The sequence below is a fragment of the Malaclemys terrapin genome, chromosome 4 (assembly GCF_027887155.1).
Source record: "Malaclemys terrapin pileata isolate rMalTer1 chromosome 4, rMalTer1.hap1, whole genome shotgun sequence".
In the NCBI taxonomy this organism is placed as follows: Eukaryota; Metazoa; Chordata; order Testudines; family Emydidae; genus Malaclemys; species Malaclemys terrapin.
The window spans coordinates 5,904,764-5,913,063 of NC_071508.1; the positions used below are offsets into that span (position 1 = coordinate 5,904,764).

General features: G+C 53.9%; 1 protein-coding gene across 2 annotated transcripts; it reads left to right on the top strand.

The window, feature by feature from the left end:
• On the top strand, window positions 1-8,300 carry LOC128836892 (zinc finger protein 239-like). Of its 2 annotated transcripts, none has more exons than XM_054027595.1 (2): window positions 1-58; window positions 6,711-8,300. In XM_054027595.1, the coding sequence occupies exon 2, from the start codon at window positions 6,719-6,721 to the stop codon at window positions 7,850-7,852; it is 1,134 nt and encodes a 377-aa protein (XP_053883570.1). In that variant the 5' UTR covers window positions 1-58; window positions 6,711-6,718; the 3' UTR covers window positions 7,853-8,300. The 2 variants fall into 2 exon arrangements, with proteins under 2 accessions (XP_053883570.1, XP_053883569.1); XM_054027594.1 differs by lacking the exon at window positions 1-58 and adding an exon at window positions 4,254-4,975.

Below are 8,300 nucleotides of genomic sequence, written 5' to 3' on the forward strand. Positions count from 1 at the left end.
CCCAGATTACACCATCCAGGAACCTCCAGTTTCGGTCCAGCGGCCGAGGCACTAGCAGGTGAGTAGAGCTGATATATCTCTGCTCTTCAGAGACATCTCACAGGTGTTTGGCCGAGTGACGTGAGACCCTACACTCATTCCAATGGCATTTCTCTGTCTGCTTGTATGTAATGCATAACTTCTAACACCACATCCTATCAATGCCAAGATTTCAGGGAATATTCTAGGCATCCGTGACCGGGATCCTATTGATTTTGGGGGAAATCAGAAAACCAGGCACCCAAAACATAATGTGCAGGGAATGATTTTGAAGCTATTTTAATGTCTCTGGAATTTAAGCCACTTTAATCGTCGGTTCAAACATGGGTAAAGTCTCTGCCTCACAAGCTATTTCAAAGCTTCTTCCTCTTTGTCTAACAAGCTGTCAAAATGTACTTGAACACAAAATCTGGGAATTTCTAAACTGAACTCTTTGAAACACTCCGATCTGCTCTACACCTAGAACTGAGGTCAACCTAGATTCATCATTCATGGCTGTGAAAAGTGTCACGCCCTATGTGATGCAGTGAGATTGAACTAACCCCCACTGTAAAAGCAGCTAGGTCCACTCAAGATTCTTCTGTTGACCTAGCCTGCTGCCTCTTGAGGGCGTAGATTTACTACGGTGATGGAAAAACCCAATCCGTTGCTATACTACGTGTCTACACTACAGCACTGCAGGTGTACCTCTGGAGCGCCTGCAGGGCAGACATACATTCAGGGTTTCTTGCTGTAACTTTTGCGGTAGGGGAGTAGTTTCCAGTTATAAATCGTGCTAGGTTGAGGCTATGTCTGCACTACCATAGAATCATAGAATCATAGAATATGAGGGTTGGAAGAGACCTCAGGAGGTCATCTAATCCAACCCCAACACCAAGCCTATGCCAGCATAGAATTCCAGCATAGATATGCTGGCACAGACCCTTAGTGAAGGTGGAACATACGATAACGGAAGGAGTTTCCCTGTCCGGGTAGAAACACCACCTCCCTGAACGACGTTAGCTACGGTGACAAAAGCACTCTAGTTAGCGTGAATGAGTTTCTCCAGCTTCAGTGCTTTCAACTCAGGCTTGGTCTACACTTGAAAGCTGTATCAGCATAGCTACATCGGTCAGGGATGTGAAAAAAAACACATCCCTGACCAACAGGGCTATGCTGACAAAACCCCAGGGTAGAGGCAGATGTAGATGTCATCTGAGCTAATGGGGGCCTGCTCTACTCTTAACAAATTAGATTGACCTAGCTAGATGACTCAGGGCTGCGAAAAATTTCACACCTTGAGCAATGTAGTTAGGTTGACCTAGCCCCCAGTGTACACAGCTTCGTCGATGGAAGAATTCTTCTATTGACCTAGCATCTTACGTCGATGGAAAAAGCACTTCTGTCGATGTGGGAAGTGTCTACCCTATGGTGCTACAGCAGCACAGCTGCAGTGTCATAGCTCTGCCACTGGAGCACACACAGACCCAAAGTTCAGGGAGGTGGTGTTGCCTTCAGTTGCCGTACCCTGCATCTACAGCAGGGGGCTGCATAGCTACGCCCACATAGGCTTTGTAGCGTAGTCGTAGCCAGGTAGTGATTCAGTGTGATTTCTAGACAACTCAAGACTAAACCTGCTATTGAAATATAAATACACATTGTACGTGTGAGTCATCCAGAGGGTTTTAAATAGAGTAAACTAAGTTGTCAATTGCATAAACCACACATGGATACAAGTCATTTTGCTGTGTTATCAGTTGAAGCTGGCATGGAGGTGGTTTCTCCAGCTCAGCTTCACCGTTGCAGTGACTGGCTCTAGAGACGGAGCGGGAGTTCATTCAGGTGATTCACTCAAGGTGCTGTGACAGCCATACGCCTGTTCTCTGAGTGGATTTCTTGGTGGTCTCCCTAGATAGGGCTGTAAAAGAGAGTTAATAGGGTGCTTGTCAGAGACAGGACTTCCGTTGTTAGCCAGCAGGGGGTGTTCTCCCTGGCTAGGTGATGATGGTCCCACTCACCGTCTCTTTCATGCAGACGTTTTGACTTCAGGAAGTGACATGTTGAACAACACGGGACGTTTTGTATCTTTTCTGTAACTCTGCTGGGTAAAGCTGATGTGGGCCAACCAGGAAATGACCCATACTCATGGCAAAATCTTGGAATATTCAACCAGGATCTGAGTTGTGTCCTTTCTCATTATCCAATGAGAAAACAAGGCCTCTTGCAACTTTGGAAAACTCCAGGATCTTTATGTAAAACACCTTGTGTCACCCCAATTGGTATCAGACCCGTGGGGTCATGCACTGAACATCTGCTGGCTCAGTTCCGGTCAGTAACTTACTGCCATAAGTTACCTTCCATGACCCCCCTGCCCTGTGCTCCTTTGGCCAATTTTGCATGACTCCACACTCTTTCCATCAGCACTCTTAGCTGTTTGCAGAAATGTCCATCTGGAAGTTGGAACAGAATCTCGATGGAAAGTCTCTTCCCACTCCTGGATGGCTCTGTCCTTGGGTCGTAGTTCTTCACCCAGTCATATACAGTCATTTCACTCATTTGCTTCATCTGTCACCAACAGGAGAGAACAGTTAATGAAATAACACTAACAGCTCTACAGACCTCCGTACCAGGGCTTGATTATTCCCTAGACCTCAGTGACAAGGTCAATAGTGTCGCTTCACACATGAAACGCCTTCTGGTGCACCTGCCATGCACCCAGTTCATCAGGCCTCATGGTCAGTTAGGTCGTAGAACATTTTGGTTGGTTGTTCTTAAAGATTTACACTTCACATTAGCTTTTCCCCCCTGCCATCTGAATGCATCAGCTTCTTTAATAGCAAAGAGACACCTAGTTAGCGAGACCTTTGTTAGAGGTTAGTTATATATATTTTTATTGACCACGTTTCTATATGGGACTGAAATCCCACCTCTAGTGGCTTTGTGGATAAGTGAGTATATTTGCATGGCTGTGTGTGTGCCTATCAGTGCAATGGATCAGAGCCCACCATTCCCATGACCCTGTGGGCAGGCAAAGATGTGCACTTGCCGTGACCAACAGACCCCATACCCAGATGTGCCCAGCTGCAGAAGTATGAACCTAGCGTCCATTTGGACTCAACAGCTGGGACCAGCACTAGGCTAGTGCCCACAGACAGGTTCCTGGAGGGGATGGCTGAGAGCAGAGGGTTCTTCTTTCACCTCCAGACAAAGGCAGAGACAGATGCACTGGCTGAGAGCTGAAGGGAGACGAATTCAGGCTGGGAATAAGGGGCCAGTGTTTACCAGGGAGGGGTTTACCACTGGAACAGGATCAGCTCCCCTACGGACGGAATGGATTCTCCCTCACTGTGAGTCTCTCTGTGGAGATGGGGCATCCCTTTCTCGAAGCTCCGCTCTTGCTCAGCCAGCAGTTACTGGGCTGGCGGCAGGAATCACTGGGGGAGATTGGGAATCACATTGGGCCCTGCTGCCCGTTATATGTATGAATCCCTCTGCACAAAGACAATGAGAATTTCAAGCTCTTCGGGGCTTGGCCTGTCTCTGCACAGGGGCCCTAGGTAATAACTCTGCTAGCTCCCTTGGCACCCAACAGAAATGGCCCCTCCTGAGCTGGGACCATTGGTGTAAACACCCCTCTGGTGCCATCACCGGCACGCTTAGAGCCCTGGCCTGCTAGCGGCAGGAGAGAGGCACCTGTCCCTGGACTGAGAGAGTAGCTGCACGGGGCTGATGCTCTGCATAGCTAGGTAGTAGAGTGAGACACGTGCCCACACACACACGCAACCTCACACACAAGGGAAGGTTAGAGCAGCGCAGGGGCTCGTGAGCTCTGCAAGCCGGGGCCGGGGGTGGGGGAGGGGGTAGTGGGTTTGCGCAGAGGGAGGGGCTGGGAGTCTGGACTCCTGGCTTCTATTGTGTGGCACGTCTGATTGTATTCTGTGATGGCCTGGCTCAGTATTTGCTGTAGGAGCCCCCCTTCTTTGATCCAGCCGCACAGCTGCCTTTAACAAGGAAACTCAGTCCCTAGCTATGCAGCCGAAGAAGTGAGGTTTTTACCCACGAAAGCTTCTGCCCAAATAAATCCGTTAGGCTTTAAGGTGCCACCAGACTCCTTGTTGTCTGGGGATGTGGTTCTGGGGCTGGAGCCACTAGATGGCTCTGGCTCTGGGAGGCAAAGCTCATGTTTCTCTCTCTCTCAATCTCTTCAGCACTTCCTGGTGGTGCAGCTCCTGTCCTAGTCCCCAGTCCCCATTGTGCCTCCCTTTCTCCCTCCACACGGCATTACGACCTGGGGCTATGGGGGCCCGGGAGCCAGGTCTGAGCATCCCTTGGTGCCTGGGAGAGTGCATCAGCCAGCAGGTGCGGGGAAGCAGGACTCCTGGGTTCTGCCCCCGGCCCTGGCAGGGGAGGGGGGGTCTGGTAGGTTAGAGTTGGGGGTAGCAGTTGGGGGTCAGTGCTTGCCTTGGGCAGCCCCTCAGAGTGGTTGTGCCTCTCTCTGCTCTAGTGAGGTTTATCTAGTCCCCCTCTGGGGTGCTCAGTGATTGTGAGAAACAGGCCAAGCGGGGGTACTCGTTCCCCACTCCTTGCTATACATGTGACCTGGAGCCCTAAATAACAGATTATCCCTGAAACTGGGAGGGGCTTTTTCTGCTTGCTGTTTGCTGCTAGTCACTAGACCTGGCTGCAAGTTAGGGGGCTGTTTTTCATGGAAATGTTGGAAAGAAAATAAATCGGTTTTGTGTGTGTGCCCCGCCCCCTTTCCCAGTTGGCAAAATAATTCCAGAGGAGTTTTTTCTCAGAACTTTCAGTAGTTGGCCAGTTTCAGCTCCTGGAGAAAATCTCCCGCTTGCCCTGCTCTTCCTCACCGGGGCAGGATTTCTGATTCCCATGGAAGCACCCTGCATCCGGGATCTCCAGGGCTCTGAGGACACGGATGGGCCACAAGGCATCCACAGAGGTGAGAGAGCTCAGAGAGCATCTCTGAGACATGTAAATATCCCAGTGGGGCTGGGGTGAGCTCCTCCCGCCACAGCCCCAGTTCCGTCCCATCCCGGTTAGTTCAATAGCATGCCATAGATCTTGGTTTCCAAATCACAGGTTTTCTCCTAGCTTCTTAATGGATTTGGGGCGGGGGGAGGGGGAATCAGCAAGATTCTGGAAATGCACTGCTTTTTGCAAAGTACGACCAGGCAAGGTCCTCTTTCAAAAAGTCCGCTGCCCGCAGCCAAAATTCTCTGGGAAGTGGGTTGTCAGGCCCCAGAGAATTTTATGTGTGTGAAACACCCAGGTTTTCAGTGGATGAAAGAAGTAGCTAATGACCGTGATGGAAATCTGGGTCCAAGAATTTTGAAGCGACGAAAAATGCTTCAGGCAGAAGCCGCGAAAGGAACATTTTTTGTAGTGGAACTAGTTTTTCATTGTAATAGCTGCATTACGCCCTCCTGGCCGTGGCATGCATGGATTGCACTGACCTTGACTCATTTCTGACAGCAGCTCTGGCCCTTTGCCTCCCATCCTTCTGCGAAGAGCAGAGAGCAAAGACTACACAGGAGGAGAGATTTCGCTCCTGCCCTGTTTAATCTCATTCGCGGCTCTAGTGGCAGGAAGTTGGTAATGAGGACAGAATCTGGCCCTTTCCATGTCATAATGTCTTAGAATTGCATAGATGTGAGAGACAGCAGAGCCCATCGTGCCCATCCAGTCCAGCCTCCTGCCTAACCCAGGCCAGAGAATCTCCCCCAGCGATTCCTGCCTCTGGCCCAGTAACTCCTGGCTGAGCTAGAGCGGAGCTTTGAGAGAGAGACGCCCCATCTCCACCGACAGACTCCCAGTGATGGACAACCCACCTCCTCCCTAGAGGAGCTCTCCCAGTGGTTCCTTCCCCTCCTAGATAAACACTGGTCCCTAATTCCCAGCCTCCATTTGTCTCCCTTCTGTTCCCAGCCAGTGGATCGTGCTCTGCCTTTGTATTTTAAAGATCCCAACCTATTACAGTTGTGCTCTCTGACGTTACCTTTCTCCTAATCTTTTATGGTTTTTATAGTCACTGTGTGTCTGTGCAGTGCCCACCGCTACAGGGCCCTGATCCCAGTCACTGTGTATCTGTGCAGCACCTGGCGTGATGGGCCCCTGATCCCAGTCACTGTGTGTCTGTGCAGCGCCTGGAGTGATGGGCCCTGATCCCAGTCACTGTGTGTCTGTGCAGCACCCGGCACGACGGGTCCCTGATCTCAGTCGCTGTGTGTCTGTGCAGCACCTGGCATGATGGGCCCCTGATCCCAGTCACTGTGTGTCTGTGCAGCACCCGGCGTGATGGGTCCCTGATCTCAGTCACTGTGTGTCCGTGCAACACCTGATGTGATGGGGGCCTGATCTCAGTCACTGTGTGTCTGTGCAGCGCCCGGCGTGACGGGTCCCTGATCTCAGTCGCTGTGTGTCTGCGCAGCGCCCGGCGTGACGGGTCCCTGATCTCAGTCGCTGTGTGTCTGCGCAGCGCCTGGCATGATGGGCCCCTGATCTCAGTCGCTGTGTGTCTGTGCAGCGCCCGGCGTGACGGGTCCCTGATCTCAGTCGCTGTGTGTCTGCACAGCGCCTGGCATGATGGGCCCCTGATCTCAGTCGCTGATCTCTGTCTCTCTCTCCCAGGATTCCCCTCTCCCAACTGTTCATTGTCTCCCGTTTCCTTCCCACAGGTGCTGAGATGCTGCACAGGGACGGGGAGGGGAGTCCGTGGCAGGATGAAGCCTTGTCGGGCGAGGCGTCCGAGGGCCTGCCCGGGGCCGAGGCTCAGCCAGATGGAGCACAGGGTGCAGGGAGCGCGAAGCGGAAGACATGCCCTGAGTGCGGGAAGAGCTTTGTCTGGAGCTCGCACCTGGCTCAGCACCGGCGCATGCACACCGGGGAGCGGCCGTTCCAGTGCGGTGAGTGCGGCAAGAGCTTCAGCCGCAGCTCCAACCTAGTGAAGCACCAGGGCACCCACACCGGCGAACGCCCCTACCGCTGCCCCGACTGCGGCCGCGGTTTCACCGACTCCTCCAACCTGGCTGCTCACCTGCGCGGCCACGCCGGCCACAAGCCCCACCGCTGCCCCCAGTGCGGGAAGGGCTTTGCCCGGCGCTCCCACATCGCCACGCACAGGCGCACCCACACCGGTGAGCGCCCCTTCCCCTGCCCTGACTGTGGCAAGGCCTTCGCCCAGCGCTCCGACCTGGTGGCCCACCGCCGCACCCACACCGGGGAGCGCCCCTACCAGTGCACTGTGTGCGGCAAGCGCTTTGGCATGAGCTCCACCCTGACGGTGCACTGGCGCACCCACACTGGTGAGAAACCCTACCGCTGCCACCAGTGCGGCAAAGGCTTCACCCAGAACTCGGGCTTCCTCATCCACCAGCGGCTCCACGCCGGAGACAAGCCCTACAAGTGCGGACAATGCGGCAAGGCCTTCAGCGTCAGCTCCGATCTCCTCGCCCACCGGAGGGGCCATGACGCTGGGGCTGCGGCCCACAAGTGCCCTGACTGTGGGGCTGGCTTCAGTGCCAGCACCGAACTCCTGAACCACCAGAGCAGTGCCCACGGGGAGAAGATGCCACACCGGTGCGCAGCTTGTGGGAAAGCCTTCCGGCTCCACGCTGCCCTCGGCAGGCACCAAAGGACTCACAGCCAGCAGAGATCGCACAGCTGCTGCCAGTGTGGGAAAAGCTTCCTGCACTGTTCGTCCCTCAGCGCCCACCTGAAGACCCACACTGGGGAGAAGCCCTTCAAATGCACCCAGTGCGGGAAGGACTTCCGCCAGAGTTCGGCCCTGATCAGACACCAGAGGACTCACACGGGCTAGGGACTGGCCACGGCTCACCCTTGGGGGTCAGGGACCGGCTTGGAGATCAAGAGGAGCAGAGGACAGATGTCAGATTGGGGTGGACGCTGGGAAGGTGGGGATGGGCTCGGGGGGAGGGTCCTAGCACCTAGATGGAGAGTTTGGGGGTGGGGACTAGGATGGGAAGGAGCTGGGTCGTGGGGGCAGGAGGGTCAAGTGAAGTAAAGCATGGAGTCTGATTGGCATCCCTGGAAGTGGGTGGGAATAACAATGGGGGCAGAGCTGGCTCATGGATCTCACCCCCATGCTCTGGGTCTAACTTTTCGCCATGTTTGGAGTCAGGAGGGAGTGCCTCCCCCCTCCCCCCGGGTCAGATTGGCAGAGACCCTGGGTGTTTTTCGCTTCCTCTGCAGCATGGGGCATACGTCACTTGTAGGTTTGAACTAGAGTAAATGGTGGATTCTCTGTC

Bases quoted from the DNA above. Each gene is read 5' to 3' on its own strand.
- LOC128836892 (XM_054027594.1), top strand. From the start codon at position 4,906: ATGGAAGCACCCTGCATCCGGGATCTCCAGGGCTCTGAGGACACGGAT. The intron at 4,976-6,710 runs GTGAGAGAGCTC...TCCTTCCCACAG, and splicing joins GCCACAAGGCATCCACAGAG to GTGCTGAGATGCTGCACAGG.